At 52.7% G+C, this 15,334-nt stretch overlaps 1 protein-coding gene across 9 annotated transcripts in view; it reads right to left on the bottom strand.

Annotated features, from left to right (window-relative positions):
* Positions 1 to 261: 261 nt before the first annotated feature.
* The window catches only part of Itprip (inositol 1,4,5-trisphosphate receptor interacting protein), a 22,642-nt gene continuing 7,569 nt past the window's right edge, over positions 262 to 15,334 (bottom strand). For 2 of the 9 annotated variants that reach the window (XM_031390631.1, XM_031390629.1), the window contains exons 2-4: positions 4,405 to 4,587; positions 2,259 to 3,877; positions 262 to 442 (exon numbers count right to left, since the gene is read on the bottom strand). In XM_031390631.1, the coding sequence (XP_031246491.1) occupies positions 378 to 442; positions 2,259 to 3,864 (1,671 nt within the window). In that variant the 5' untranslated portion in view covers positions 3,865 to 3,877; positions 4,405 to 4,587 and the 3' untranslated portion in view covers positions 262 to 377. Of the gene's footprint in view, positions 3,878 to 4,404; positions 4,588 to 6,330; positions 6,647 to 14,539; positions 14,914 to 15,334 lie in introns of those variants that run through there. The other 7 variants (XM_031390634.1, XM_031390635.1, XM_031390633.1 and 4 more) reach the window with 6 other exon arrangements.

Below are 15,334 nucleotides of genomic sequence, written 5' to 3' on the forward strand. Positions count from 1 at the left end.
GCTTTCAGAGGCACTTTGGGGGACCCTGCAGGCAGTGCACAAGCTGCCTCAAAGGCAGATGTATTCTATCTTGTTATTTTAAATAAATTTCCCAAAGGTCTAAGGAATAAAACGGTGTGTATGTGTGTCTCTCTGTGTGTGTGTGTGTGTGTGTGTGTGTGTGTGTGTGTGTGTGTGTGAAAGCTTTGCTTGCCTATAGGAAATCTACCCTCGGCGTTAGCTCTGCTCTGAAAGAGTTCCTGAAGTAAAAAGCAAACTCGACTCCTTACAAGAATTTAATTCTTCTTTTAACATAAATAAGGTACCATGAAACCCTAAGAGCCCTGCTGCTTCCATAGCAGCCCTGGTGTGGGGCAGCCTCCTGTCCTGCCCGGTGCTCAGCAGTAGAGAAGCCAGGGCTGTTCTTCCAGTGACCTTCCCACGACCTTCCCACGACCTTCTCCTGGAAGAGAAGGGGAAGTGGAAGGTCAGGGAGGGTCTTGGTGTCTGGAGGCCGGTTCTTGCTTGCTGGGCCCTCTTTGAAGCACAGCCAGATATGAATGAACAGGAAGAGGCACAGATGACAATAAGGACATCTGCCTCCACCCTGGAAGGCACCTCTGGGGGGAGGCGGCTCAGGGCTGCTGACAGAGCTGCACGTTGAGTAGGTTCTGTGGCTGGGTCCTAGGTTGTCACTCTGAGGCTGCGGAGGGGCAGGAGCGGGCGTGTTCAGTTTAACCCCCGCTGGCACTCAAGTACCCTCTCCATCACCAATTAACCTTGGTGGCAAAATGGTCCATCTTCTGGAGATCTTTGAGAGCACAGGAGGCACGTGTGGGGTGATGGGAAGCCCGTTTTTTGATGCCTGTACTTCTGGAGGGCTAGCAGGCACCACCTCTTTCTTCACCCATGTTTCTTCTTTGGTCCACTGTAAATTACCAAGGAGATTCGGAGTAGGAGTCCCAAACAGCCGGTCAAGGTCAAGTGGAAAAGAAGCTGCTGGGAAACAGGCCTGGACAGGAGTCCAGCCTCAAGCTCTGGTACTTGTCTGGGGCCCCCAGTACTCCTTTGGGTAAGCAGGCTACGCCTGAACTACTCACATAGATCCCCAGTGAGCCCAGCCTCCACTGTGTTCTTTAAGTCTGGGTCATCTACATACGAGGTGATGCCTGGCCTGTGAAAGAAAAGACTGGAGACATGCAGTGGGTGAGGCCCTCTTGGTTAGGAACTAGGAGATGCTCTGGTTCTGTGGACCAGAGCTGGGTTTTCACAGCACCTGTGGCTTACAAGCCTGCCCTTCCCTATGACCAGGACCCTGAGGGTGGGTTAGAGATATAAGCCTGGCCCCAGGACGCTTTAACTTTCCTTAAAGTGGGCCAACGTGTAAGCCAGGCATGAAGGGCCAAGTACCTGTGCCCTTCTACCATACTGCTGGCTGGTAAGATCAGCAATGGAGAGGAGAGGGCTTCCAAACCAGCCCCCAGTGTGGTAAATGGCACCCATGGTGATTGGGACCTGATACAAGAGTAAAGGGACAGGGAGAGGGGTATGCACCTGAGTAAGATGTGTGCCTGAGAAACTGGCCAGCTTCAGACACTCCACCACCAAGGCCCCATTTCTCTGTAACAGAGACATTAGCCACCAGGCTCCCGGACTTCGGCCAGGTCCTTTTAGCCAAGTCAGTCACTGTGGGACCTCTATTACTGCCCGTGATGTGGTTCGAAGGCTGTGAATTCCCACATCTGTCCCCATTCATGATTCAGCTGCAGATGGCTGGGGCCTGGAGTTCCTGGGGTGGAGTGCTGGGTCTCAGTCCGAACCCCAGCAACATCCCTGCAGATCCTCTTTGATCCGCACACAGAGTGGACTGGGATTCAGAAAGGATGGCATCCGAATCAGTGCTTGCATTCTCTCTGACTCAGTACCTAGAGACCGTTCCGTCACTGTCTTAGTCATTCATAGTGATCTAAAAACGAAGCTATGAACGATTGGTGCCCAGACCCAGTGGTTTTACCCACAAGCCCCCGTGGCAGAAAGGCAAACCAGTGTCTAGTTGTAACTTTTCTTTTCTCCACTCTGTAGGACCTGGCTTCCTGGGGAGCTGAGCCTCAGCTCCCTCTAGGCCTACTGTGTTTCCCGTGTGAGGTCACCAGAGCCCACTAAGGTAGACACACTGGATGCTCTCTTCCCTCCTCTTCCCCCAAATCTTATACTCTATGAGGCGACAGCTTTTGGTGGCGGGCTGGCACGGTCCGAAGGGACATGGAGGGAATACTCACTAATGAGCGTTGGGGCGTTCTTAAGCATTTCGTAGAAGGAGTCCACTGTGTTCCGGTAAAGAGTCCGCTGCAGGACAAAGGGTCTGAAGAGGTTGACAGGCTCCGCTCTGCGCACAACCTCTGGGAGATTCAGAGCCTCAGGCACCTTGTGGTTGCCCACGAAGAAGTGATGGAGCTTCTTCTCCAGCAGGCTCCTCTCCAGGAAGCTGAAGAGCTCCTGCAGGCACACGTCCAGCTGGCTGGCCTTCCAGTCAGTGGCCTGCTGGGACAGCAGGAGGTGCAGCAGGGCAGTTTTTAGGTGGTAGTCACTCAGCCCACTGGGGCCTGTCAGACAGGTCTGCTTGGAGAGCAAGAAGGAGGCGATCTGCAAACAGCTGAGGTGGCAGGCACCCTCTGGCAAAGTCCTAGCTACCATCCGGAGGAACTGTCGCTCATAGACAGCGAAGGACGGGAGCCAGTCAGTGCTGGAGGCTAGGGCTCCCCTGCGGGGCTCCTTGGAAAATTGTGAGATGAAATACAGGTCTGAGTCATTATACTGGATCACGGGAGTCAAGATGAAGGGCATGAACTTCCCTGAGCGGAACCTGATTTTGAGAGACCCTGGGGTGTCCAGCTCGGCAAAGGCAAGGTCAAACTCATATTTGTGGGCGATGCGGTGCCAAGCTCTGGTGAGGGCCATCTGGAACCACTTCATGATTTGTATGGCATCTAGATAGGAGGACTCTCTGGGACACAAGTCTTCCGCCTCACTGTTCTTAGCACTGCTGGGCCACGCCCCTCTATTCTTTACATGGAGGAGACACAGCATCTCTTCCTCAAGCTCGGTCTTGCCACAGATACAGCCTAGAGGGTCCCCGTCAGCCAGGGTCACCTTGATCTGGCCATAGCCCTGACGCTCCAGGGGCACTGGCAAGCTGGAGCACCAGACCTCTGGGTGGAAGCTGTAGGGCTCTGGGGGTATGAAGGGTACAAACAGGTGGCACAGGAGTGGCCTCTTCACTTGACAGTTTTCATACATGCTACCCACGCCAATGAAGTCCTCCACCCCCATGTCAGTGTTCCGGTTGCAGGTACTCCTCAGAGCTTCCAGCAGATCATCCACGAAACCTTCCACAAACTCCCTGGTGCGGGTGGCATCCCCTGTGGCGCTTCGGATACAGTGCTCGTAGAAGTGGTCCAGGGTGGCCCTGTTGGGAAGGGGAAGGCCCCGCATCGGGGTGTACCCTAGTCCAGACAGATCATCCTCATCTCCACCCTGGCACTCCAGAAAGGTCCCCTCCTGGTGGTCCTGCCGCCACACCTCGATGATCAGGAAGAGGATCATGCAGAGAATGCTCCAGAGGTCCAAGGTGGTGCGGGCCTCTGGCTGCTGCTGTTCCTCCTCCTCTTCCACCTGCTGCAGAGCCTCCTTCTCGGCCTCCAGACGTGACAACTCCTCCTCCAGGCGCAGCTGCTCCATCTGCAGCTTTTCCTGGTGCTCCTGCATCTTGCGGATGATCTCCTCCTCGTTCTCGGGAACCGTGGCATTCTCCCTCGGGAACAGCAATGGGTGGTTGATGATGGCCGTCACCATAAGCAGACAGACTCGGAAAAGTTCCATGGCCATAGCTGCAGTGTTCCTAGGAGCAGAGAAAGACCCTGTTGGTCACGCCTAAGTTTCCTTCAAGGATCCCTCCCTCCCAGAGCGGGTGATGGTTCTGGCAGTTGCACTCAGTCCCTAGCTGTCTCCAGTGACCATCTCCTCGTGCTCCCATTCATCATTACAGAGGAAGAACTAAGGTTTGTAACGTGTCGTAGACATTTTCTCCTGTCTGCTGGAACACTTCTCGTGAGGAAGCCCACATACTCTTGACCCCGAGGGCCAACATTCTATGTTCCCAGCCCTTTGGCTAAGGTAGAGAGAAACAGCTCAAATCCAGAGGGGAGTGTAGAGGCCAAACCCAAGATAACAAGACTATTCCACGAAGCCATGGCGACACCCACAGTGATTGGTTCTGTTATGAATATATGAATAACCTGAGCCAATGGGAAGAAAGCTGTTTCCTTGTTGCTAGGGCTGTCGAAAACAGCGTTACATCTGCAGTGTGGGCGGCTCTTTAGCTACTATCAAGGGGAACCTGCCATGGACACAGGGGAAAGCACACACCTGCACCCAGATGTGGATGAAACCGTTGCTTCTGTTTTTTGCAATCAGACCAGTCAATAAAGATGCCCTTTCTCTTTAAGGTAAGCTGAGTTGTTCTTCAGCCACCAGAGCTATGAGGCCCCAAATGCCACTTTCTGCCTCCACTGGATTTTGTTTAGTGGATGTGTCTTCCGGCAATAAAACCTGGTGGTTAAGAAGGGCAGGTTCCAAGTTAGTCCTGTCACTGGGTAGTGACGTTGTGTGACACTGAGTGTGTTAACTCACCTCTCTGAGTCTAGGTTTCTTGGTTTAGACAAAGAAGATAATACTAACCCCACAGGGCCATTGGATTGATGTCACTCCACTCACGATTTAAATAATTTTGGGAAGAAAGGCTAAACTCTTTGCAACTCAAATTGTGATACACGGAGCACTGGCTGGAATGGAGTTGAGGGTGGGGCTGACACATGTAGGAGACGGAGTCAGGAGGATTGCCTGGAGTCAGGTGGACTCAAGGTTAGCCTAGGCTACACAGTGAGGCTACCAGAAAACAAGAGAGGGACCCTGGTGAGGGCTTTTAGCAGGTAAGAGCACTTGCTGCTCCTGCAGAGTACCAGGGTTTGGTTCCTAGCACTGTTACCACACAGCTCGCACGCAACCTCCTGTCTCCTCCTCCGTTCTGCAAGGGCATAGACACACAGATACACAGACACCCAGAGACAGACATGCATGCATGCCCACACATGCATGCGCACACACACACACACACACACACACACACACACACACACACAGATAACAACAGAACAAACATACAAAAAACCAAATGCAGAATTTTAACCCCACTCCTGACTTCAGTCAGAATCTGTATTTTAAAATCATCCTGAAGGGGTTAGAGTTGGAGAGATGGCACAGTGGTTAAGACAATTGGTTTCTTTTTTTAAGGGCTGATGTTTGATTCCCAGAACCCACATGGTAGCTCTCAACTGTCTAACTGCTGTTTCGGGGGATCTGACGCCCTCTTCTGGTCTCCGAGAGCACTGCATGCTTGTGGTATGTATGATAACACAGCCTTCAGCGTTTGGGCACCACAACCACAGGGAGGTCTAGGATGAGAGGCACTTCTGTATTACTGACCTTACCTTGTACTCTCTCCTCTCCCAGCGGGAGCCTTGGGAATGAACTGTCTACACCTTGCATACCTGCCCAGTCCCTTGCCTTCCAGAGACCTCAGCAAGGAGAGTGAAGATCTTGAGACTGTTGGACAGCAAAGAGAAGAACCCAAAGGACTTCACCTGTCATCCTCCTGTGGCGAGCCAACACTGGCTGACAGGAATTTCCAGGCCCCTTGGCTAGAGTTCCCTGACCTTGAACTTGTGTGAAGAAATTCTTACTCTTAGGATATTTGGGGAAAAGGGGTTCATCAGCAGGTGAGGCTTCTCCAGCAAGGGGAAGATGCACACTTGCAGCATGTGTTGACTGCTTTCCAGGGCAAGCTACTGTTCAAATGTGACTCAGTCAGCTCCACCCCAACACACACACACACACACACACACACACACACACACACACACACACACAGTCGTACTAGTCAGCAGGATTCAAAGGGGCTGGGAGTGGAGATCTAGCCCCAGGGAAAGAGACAAGTTCAGGCTCGGCTCTCAAGAGCTCACCTGTTTCTACAAAACAGGAAGCAAGGGACAAGAGAAAGTGCAGATGTCAGGCTAGTAGAGGGTAGGATGGGGGAAAAAAATCCAAGGACAGCCAGCTAGCCTCCTACTCCTGAGCCGGGAAAAGCATGCTGGGTAATTGTAAATAGAGTGGCCACGTTGTCCTCGACACAGAAACAGCCAAAGATGATGGGCCCGGACGGCCCAAGGACAGAACTCTGAGGCTGGTTCATGCTCATGGATCAGGGCTTTAAATGAAGTACCAACAGTATAATACCAGATGGCAGCCAGCTAGCTAGGTGACTGTTGGAGGTTCTGAGGTCCTTCCAGGCCCCTGTACCACGGGCAGTGACCTTTGGGCACAGCTGAACCCACAGAGCTCCCATCATGGGAAGGAATCCGTTTCCATAACAACCGAGGAGGGAGAACATGGCACCCATAGAGGAGTGTAGTGACCTTTGGGCACAGCTGAACCCACAGAGCTCCCATCATGGGAAGGAATCAGTTTCCATAACAACCGAGGAGGGAGAACATAGCATAGGACTGGAGAGTTCTCTTCCCCTTCGTACAAGAGCTTCAGCTATGCCACCCAAGCGAAGCCTCACGTCTGCAGGAGGATGCCCGACTCTGGAGCCTCCTTGTTCAGGAGTTAAGAGCACTTGGAAGAGACGGACTTAAGTTAGGAAAAGCATGGGCACCTTGGACAAATGACTCGGCTTTTCCGATCCCGTCTCTCTCTCTGTGTCTGTCGAATGAGAAGAGAGGTTCCTGGTGTCATACAGCTTGAATAAGGCGATTCCTTAGAGCCCTAGGGAACTGTTCTTGTCAAAGAGTAGCTGTGACAGGTGAGAATACACAGATGTCCCTGCCTGCAAGGGGATTTGGAAGGGCACAGGCGGCACCCATGGGGGTTACAGACAAATTTTGTCAAAAATACCAGGCAAACAGAACAAACTGGTTTTGAACTTTGGCTCCCCCCCCCACCCCCCACCCCCGGCAGCATACCCTCAGGTGGCCCACTCATTTCCACTAGGGCTCCCAGCCCCATCTGAGGAGGTCAGAACATTCCAAGGATGCTGAGGTCAGGTGCTCAGTAAGTGCCTGGCGCGGGGCAGGCGTCCCACAAGTAGGAGCTTCCTTCTCCTGAGCCTCCACAGGCCTGTGTTCTCACCAGCCAAGCAGCCCTGCCCAAGGCTCAGGGTGTGGAGGAACACACGCTGGAAAATGCTTTGGAAGCAGAAAAAAACGCTCCATTGCTACTACTGGTCCTTGGCACGGCGTTCCTTCCACCCTGCCCCTCCCCCCACCCCCAGCAAATGGGGAGAATCCTTCAGAGCCTCGACCTTCCCGCAAGTGGGGAGGCCCTGCCGACTCAGCTCTTCACTCAGCCATCACCTCCTGTCCGGGGATCCTAACCCAGTTGTCATTTCATCCCACCCCAATCTCCATATACAATGTAGACCCCTGGGGATGGGTAGACCAAGACCCTGAATAGGTTGTAGCCACAGGTTGTAGCCATTCCGTGCCTACCACCCAGAGCTGCAATTGAAGTCTCCACTCTTCTGCCTCCCAAACCAGTTAATAGGGACCACTGCCCTGAGGGTCCTGGTCGGGAGGTGGACGGAGGATTTTGTGTTCTGATGTGAAGCTCTTGGAAACCAAACTTACATGCGCATGCAGGCACTCTTCAGTGTGCACACGCCCTTCCCCAAAGCATGGCTTCCCCCATTGCAAGGACGCCTGCCTCTGCTGGTTCCAAAGCTGTCAGCTCTGAGACTGACCCGCACCTGTGGTTTGTGACATCTGTTGGCAGCCTTGGCTTCGGGAATAAACCTGGGTTACTTGGCGGGCTTTCGCCTCCTTGCCAGGAAGCGGACAGGAAGCCTGCTAAATTCCTCTCCACCCCAGCCTGGCCCACAGGGAGGTGGCTCGAACAGCTAAACTTAGCCTGGCAAAAAGCCAGGTCTTGGGGTACAGAGGCTGGAGAAAGATGGTGACCTCTGGATGTCTGGGTGAATGTGATGGCCAGGACAGGTACTCTACCAGGCTTTTTCTGTAGGGTTAGTCAGAAGCCCGGGGCCTAGAGGAGACACGTAAGGAGGCTTTTTACTGGGGTCCCTTACTTCTGCCCTCTAGGGCATTTATACAATGGCGTTGGTGAACAACTCTTCTAGATGTAGCTCTCATCTGTTGAGCCCTCACTAGGATGTATGTGCTCAGCACTGTCCACAGTGACTCTCATGGCCTTCCAAGAGGTGGCTGTGATTCCCATTTCACAGATGGCTTAGTCAAAGCTCAAAGGACTTTCTCGTCATGTGACAACAGAGGTCAGAGCTAGCAGGAATTCCAGCTGCTCTGCCTGCCTCTGCCTGGAAAGTGCAGGCTTTCCCATGGTGCTGCTGCTGCTGCTGCTGCTGCTGCTGCGATAAAGCACCTGAGTGCTGGGGACAGTTGGATGCTCAGGATCCTCCAAGTCCTTGTGGGAGTCAGACAGTCACAAAGCATGTTGTCACCGGGGCACCAGTGAACCCTATGCCACTGAATGCTGCCTGCTCATCAGAAATGCCAGGGTATGGACCAGCACCCTGTGTTTTTAGCAAACTTCCCTGGTGGTCCTTGGACCCACCCCCCCTGCTCAAGTCTGAGGAGCACCCATTCTAGAGCCAGGTTTCTAAGCCAGGTATCCTCTGGGGAGAAGGAAGGTGGGGCTCCTGGAGTGTCACAGCTGGATTTTGGAGCTTGCCAAGGTCTCCAGCCTGTCAGATGTAATTAGCCCGGCTAATTAAAACAATAGCAGGCACAGTCCTGGAGAGGCGGTGTAGCCATGAGGAGCATCTGATGGCTTTCTCACTGAATGGAGTAAAGGAGGTGGAGGCTGGTGGACTGGGGGTAGGGGACTACTCGGTTGTCCCCCCGCCCCCCAACTGTCTAAGTTCTAGACCCTTCCAGAGAGGAGTCAAGAAGACCAGACTATCCTGATTGTGCTGAATGCTACTGTGTGCCTCGTCACTGAGTTTCCAGTTCTAGCTAACAGGGGCTCACAGTTGTATGAGGGAATAAAGCCAATACTAAGAAACTCAGAGAAATTTAGAGTTGTACTCATCTAAGCCCCATTTTACAGATTTGTAAACTGAAGCCCAAAGAGCAGACAGGTTGGACCTGGAAGGTGATGTAGAGGGGGCTGAGGTGGAATGGGTGTCCTCTGTGGGCCCTCCCAGGGACATCTGATAGGAATTTTGGTGCAGAAGAATAGCAAAAGATGTTTTCAACTGTGGCAGGTGTGGCACATGCCTTTAATCCCAGCAATCAGGAGGCAGAGGCAGTGCAGGTGGATCTCTAAGTTCGAGGCCAGCTTGGTCTACAGAACAAGTTGGTTACACAGAGAAACCCTAACTCCAAAAACCAAAAGAAAGAAAGAAAGAAAGAAAGAAAGAAAGAAAGAAAGAAAGAAAGAAAGAAAGAAAGAAAGAGAAGGAAGGAAGAAAGGAAGGAAGGGAGGGAGGAAGGAAGGAAGGAAGATATTTTCATTATTAAGTGTTCCTTCATGTCAGGTAAGACATTAAGCACTCCGCATGTGTTATCCCATGCCAGGCACAAGGCTTGGACCTTTGTTTGTTACCTACCCATACTGGACAGTGCTTGTTTAGCTTTCTAACATGATGTTGGCAGCCATATTATTACTGTCTTACAGAAGGGGCGGATGGTCACAGATGGCCTGCAGCATAAGTGAGCCTCTCCACAGCTGAGCCTGGCCTCTCTCTGCTCGCTCTCCAGTCCTCAGGAGGTTGAGGGGTCCATTACGTCCTGCTGCATTGGGGCAGGCACCTCCTGGCCACCAGTGTCAGTGGCAATTGATCCTATCATCAGGATGACTATCTCTTGTGCTTCCTAGGCACTGGACAATCAGGGCCACATCGTGAAAGCCCGGTTGACTGCAGAGCCCATTTTGGCCTATGTCTTGGTTTGGGGTTTTGGAATCCAAGGCTGGGGTAGCCTGAGCTCTGTAGAGACTTTCCTCCCTGTCCCTCATATCCCAGCTTTCTTCTATATCTCCAACCGCACACTTTCTTTAGGGGAGTGGCACCTACTGGCTTCCCCTGGGAGCAGGACAGTCACCCCTTCTGAGAGTGGCTGCAAGCTTGGACCACTGCCCTGCCTTCCGCTATATCAGCCTGGCCACTGGTTCTGTTTTCTCAGTCACAGGTCCAGCCCAGCAAACCAGCACCCTCCTGTACCCCCCAAGCTCCCTGCATGAGCAGGACACCACACAGCCCCCAGCTTGTTAGGGAGAGCTGACTTAGCCTGTGCTGGGAGATACTCATGACAGACACAGATGCGGCAGTCACCAGCCTCTACCAAACTCCATTGTTGGCTAACTCAGGACCCAGCACCAGGGCTCAGTCACCTTAGCTCAGTGTGCACTGCTTGCCATGAGACCACCCACTAACATTTTAGAACCTGGGGGGAGGAGAAAGCTGGCCCTTGTCCAAGGTACTACTACTGTAACATGTCTGGCTGGACCTTTCTTCATCCGTACCCACACAGGGACAGGGCAGGACATCTCTGTCATAGGCTGGGCTATGACAGTCCTCCTCAAAAGAGAGGGAGGGGCAGACAAAGAAAGGAAGTAAAGAAAGAGGAAGGAAGAAGACCAACCAGAACAATTGAGAAAGTGGGCAGAAAGGGCGTGGTCCACCCCTACCCACCTCATTTACCCAGAATCCTTGTGGCCCCAGCCTCAGCTACCTTCTACCTCTCCCACTTCCCTTCTTTCCTTCTTGTCTTCCAGTCGCTCTCCTTGGAGCAGTGTTTGGAGCAGCCAAGGTTGTTGGAGAGGAGACAGGAGAGGACACCAGGGGAAGACATGCCAGGCCGGTTTAGAGGGCAGAGTAGTGGGGGCATTGGCCATTTGGATGACAAATGCTTTACCTGCAGGCAATGGGCCCACAGTACATATTCTGTGAATTCAGAATGGCAAGACCTTTTTTTCCTCCCTAAACGAAGCCAATCATTTAGATTTTCTCAGAATCCTCCAATTTTAAAGGACTGGTTACTTACAGAAAAATCTTTTAAAACCTCCCGAGTCTAATCAGATAGTTCAGTGTCTCACTAGGACCCGTGGACCCGTCTGCAGCCCCTCAATGCCAGTGCTGGGCCTCTTTGCTGCTCTCTGCCTCACTTTACTGGGAAGTATTCCTTTAGGCTCCTGGCTCCAAGCCCCCAGCAACTACTTGGCAAAACTACTAACTACTTCCCCAGCCTAGGCCCAACCCCTGCCCCACGCCCCAGCCCCGACCACTCTAATGCCTCCTACCCAGCCTAGCCACAACCCCATCATCCTGACAGCATTTGAGGAAATGACTGTGTATCAGGCCTATGTTCGGGCTTTACCTAGATGCCAGAAACATTTGCTTGCTTCCACACAGCTTCTCCATGAATTCGAGGAGTCTCTGGTCTAAAGCGTATAAACTAATGAGTGTATGGTACAAAAGGTCTGCGGTTCTCCAAGACCAGAGAAACCCCTCTACCTAAGCTAGTGAACACCCAGGTTGACAGAGCAGACCACCGATGAGCTAGTGGGAAGTGCCCACTAGGTGGGAGGTGATCCTTTTGATGGGGTAGGCTGTGCTGTCCAGATGGGGATGCCTGCTGGACCCAAAGGAGATACCAGGCCACATCGCCAAAAAGCGATCTCCTAAGAGGGAGGGGCTTCAAGGAAGCCACCAGGATGCCGATCCTCTTGTCTGAACTGGGGTCATGAGAGTGGCCAGGGCAGTCAAGGGACAGGAAGGACAGAGGCCTGGACACTGTGGACCCTGGCAGGAGGGTTATATCCTTCCTGCTAGTCAGTGTGCCCGCATTAAGCATGGTAGGGAAATCATCAGTCTCCCAGGAAGGACAAGGTGTCCCTCTGAGGACATGGTGCACAGGGCATCACAGATAACAGACAGACAGAGAATGAGTGGGGGCAGGAGGAAGTACTGCAGCCCTGAGCCCTGGCCACACCCTCTTCCCTTCCGTTTATTACCTTTAGGCCACCTGGAATCCAGCAGCCACCCTGTGGTCCGAATGACAGCCTTCAAGAAGATGTGACTCTACCAGACCCTGAAACAACCTTATTTGAGACAAAGGGACTTTGCCGATGTGTTTAGATGAAGGAGTTTGAGAGGAGATCCTGGATCCAAGAGAGACAGAACAGATAGGATGGAGTAAAAAGCAATGGGAGACAGACCTGGGTGGGAGATGCTACGTCAGTCAATCAAGGGCCATCTGAGCTGGGAGAAGGGAAGAAGAAGGAAGGATCCTTCTAGAACAGGTAGTGGTGTGGCCCGGAGGATACCCTGTTACAACAGCCTCAGGAGACTGGGCAAGTCTCCTCTCTCTCAGCAAACAACTCCCCAGACATCTCCACTCCAACCTTAGATTTATACCCATGACATGTGAGACAGCACAGACTTTTGGGGTAATGTTCTCTGCGCTCTCCCCGGTAGCCTTGTTTCTCTACTGCCTGTTCCTCCAATCCTGAAGTACTCTCCTCTTCAACGAAGTCCTCTTTCCATGCAATGAGATGAAAGCTTTAGGTGTAATGCTCAGAGCCTGGCCTAAGCCAGACTCAGGGACCCCTCGCTTCCCCCTTTGCCTTGCCAGGCCACCTCAGATCATCCTCTGTCCTCTAAACACCTCCTGCACAGCCCTGCTTCCACCCTCTGTGTGCCTCAGGTTCTGTAAGCTAAAGCTCTACCCAACGTCTTCTATAAGCTTCTTCTACAAACCATTTCAAGGAGCCTTCTAGGTTCCTCTAACTCTTGATAATTCCTTCTTATTTGAAGGAAAAGAACCCAGGAAGGGAGCTAGACATGTTTACCAAGGCTCTGAGTGCAGGCAAGCGTCTGGTGCCTTTGTAGGTGAGGCACCTCATAGGTGTGCCTGACATGGAACAGGCACACCCAAGTGTGGGTTCCCTGGGCCTCTAACCTTAGTGTTTTATCCCACGATGCAGCCCCAGGGGAGAGTCTTCCCAACTTCACATCACAGGTAGAAACCCAGGGTGCTAATGTCGAACAGTCTGAGGTCATTCAACTGCTAAGGCTCCAGGCCCACACCTGTGCACATCCCTCTGGCCTCATCAGTTAGCTGCATCTCTTAACTGTCAGGCTTCTCCAGGGCCAGGGGAGGGAGGGAGGGTCTTCTTTGCCACTACGGTTCTATAAAGTACCCACAGGTACCTGCACACAGTGCCAAAGATGCACAGCTTACACATCCCAAGCAGGGCTGCAGACCGTGACTCTCCTTTCTCACTGACTGCTCACTCCAGGAGTTTCCCAGAGTGTACACTAGCAGGAGGGGAGGTGGGGCTCTGTAGACCCCTGGGATTCCTCCGCACATTTCTAAAGCTGAAACTGGCACTGTGGCTCCCAGACTCTACACACACACACACACACACACACACACACACACACACACACACACACACACCCCTTCTTCTCAAGGTACAAGGTGGGACTGTGGCTCCCAGGAATAACTTGCACCCTTCCTGCTTCTTCACCTTGAGGTTTTATACACACACTGCCTCCCAAGGCTCCCTCCTGGGTAGAGCAGGCAGAGCAGGCTGCAGGGTGGAAGCAAGACCCCCAAGCCAAGCGGAGAAGGCTGCTGGAGGCAGAGAAAGGGAGAAGGCTTAAGCCGAACCAGAGAGTAAACACAAAGGAAAACAAAGCCCTCCCAGGCTCCTCCCCATGCTCCTCCCCGTGCTCCTCCCCCTCCCCTTCCAGAGGAGCTGGAGCTGGATAATTGCCAGTGCCCAGCAGCTCAGTAGGCAGTTCTTGATCTTAGCATGGGAACAAAAAAGTCAGCTCAGCAGACAGTCGGTCTGAATTCTCCAGCACCTCTAACCTCTCGGGACAGAGGAGGATGCCCTGTATCCCAGACATTTCTGCAGACAAAGTAAAGTCCCTGCCATAGGCCTCCCCAGCCTTTAGGCTCTTTAGGCTCAGGCAGTACCTGAAAGCAGTGTTTGGGCCCCAGCTGGTTTAGAGAGAGAAGAGGAGAGGGTGGGTGGAGAGAAAGGGATCTCTCTGCATGCCTGCGTGTGTGCACGCATACACACACACACACACTCACACAAACAGAGGCACACGGGTGGGGACAGTCTATACCTACAAAGATCTCAAAATCCTTTCATCTTCTTAAAGAGGAACAAAGAGGAGAGGGAGGCCAGCCCAGCTGTAAAAACCCCAGAGCTGTGGTCAGCTTCTCCGCCTGTGCTGAACCTCAGGTCCCTGTGCTGGGTGCAGCCTGAGCATGGCTGCCTGTCTGCTGCCCTCCCACACCTGTTGGTCAGAGCTGACCAATTCTCCTCTCTGGAACACAGAGGGCCTAATCCGTCCATCTTGGAACAGTTATCGAAATTACTCGTTGGATTATATGTAACGCCACAGCCATATTTCCAATCAGTAACCCAAAGCAAAACAGCAAGGGCAACTCACCACCACAGCACTTTCCGACCACGGGGATGAAGTGGCTGTGTGTGATAACGTGTGCTTTACTTGGGCCGTGCTTGGCATGCCATAAGGGTCCGGATGAACACAATAATGCTGACGGGTCCATCAGCACCCAAGGATAGTGTCAAATTCATAAGCTCACTTGCACAAACCTCTGCCGCTACCACCCCGCCCCCTAAGGCCACCTAGAAACAGTTCAGAGCTCTTCAGCTAGGAAGAGTTTTAAGGTGTGATCAGGAGGACTAGAAGAGGTCTTGGTTCTGCCATGCACTATGACACCATCGCCTAGTCCTTGGTGAGGTACTGCACAGTCACACTCAGTGCTGTGCTTCAGAAGTGGCATCGTTGTTGGCATCTGTATTGTTCCTTTGGGACAGTGAATGCCCTCCCTGCGGCTTCTTCAGAAGGCTGTGCACACTAAATTATCTCCCCCTCCTCCTCGTCTTCTTCTAAAGATCACAGAAGGACAGGAGGAAGTCTGGTGATGCAGCAGGCTCACCAGCATCCTTCCTCATTCCAGTGGGCCACCAGTACCACCTTGGCTCTTGAAATAGATTCTGAGCCGAGTACAGGTAGCTGTGCTATGAGTGCTTGCTGAACAAGTGAATGGATCAGGGAACGATGGGGTCTTATTCCCAGGAGCAGGCATGGGCTGTTCTTCCAGTGGAGTGGGGAGTCCCAGTTGAATTCACACCTAGACGGTCTTTCTTGGGAGGGACCTGACACTCAGAAAAGCAAGGCATACAGCGATGAGCACCAAGTGCCAGCAAACAAGGTTCA

Source organism: Mastomys coucha, unplaced genomic scaffold (assembly GCF_008632895.1).
Source record: "Mastomys coucha isolate ucsf_1 unplaced genomic scaffold, UCSF_Mcou_1 pScaffold21, whole genome shotgun sequence".
NCBI lineage: Eukaryota > Metazoa > Chordata > Mammalia > Rodentia > Muridae > Mastomys > Mastomys coucha.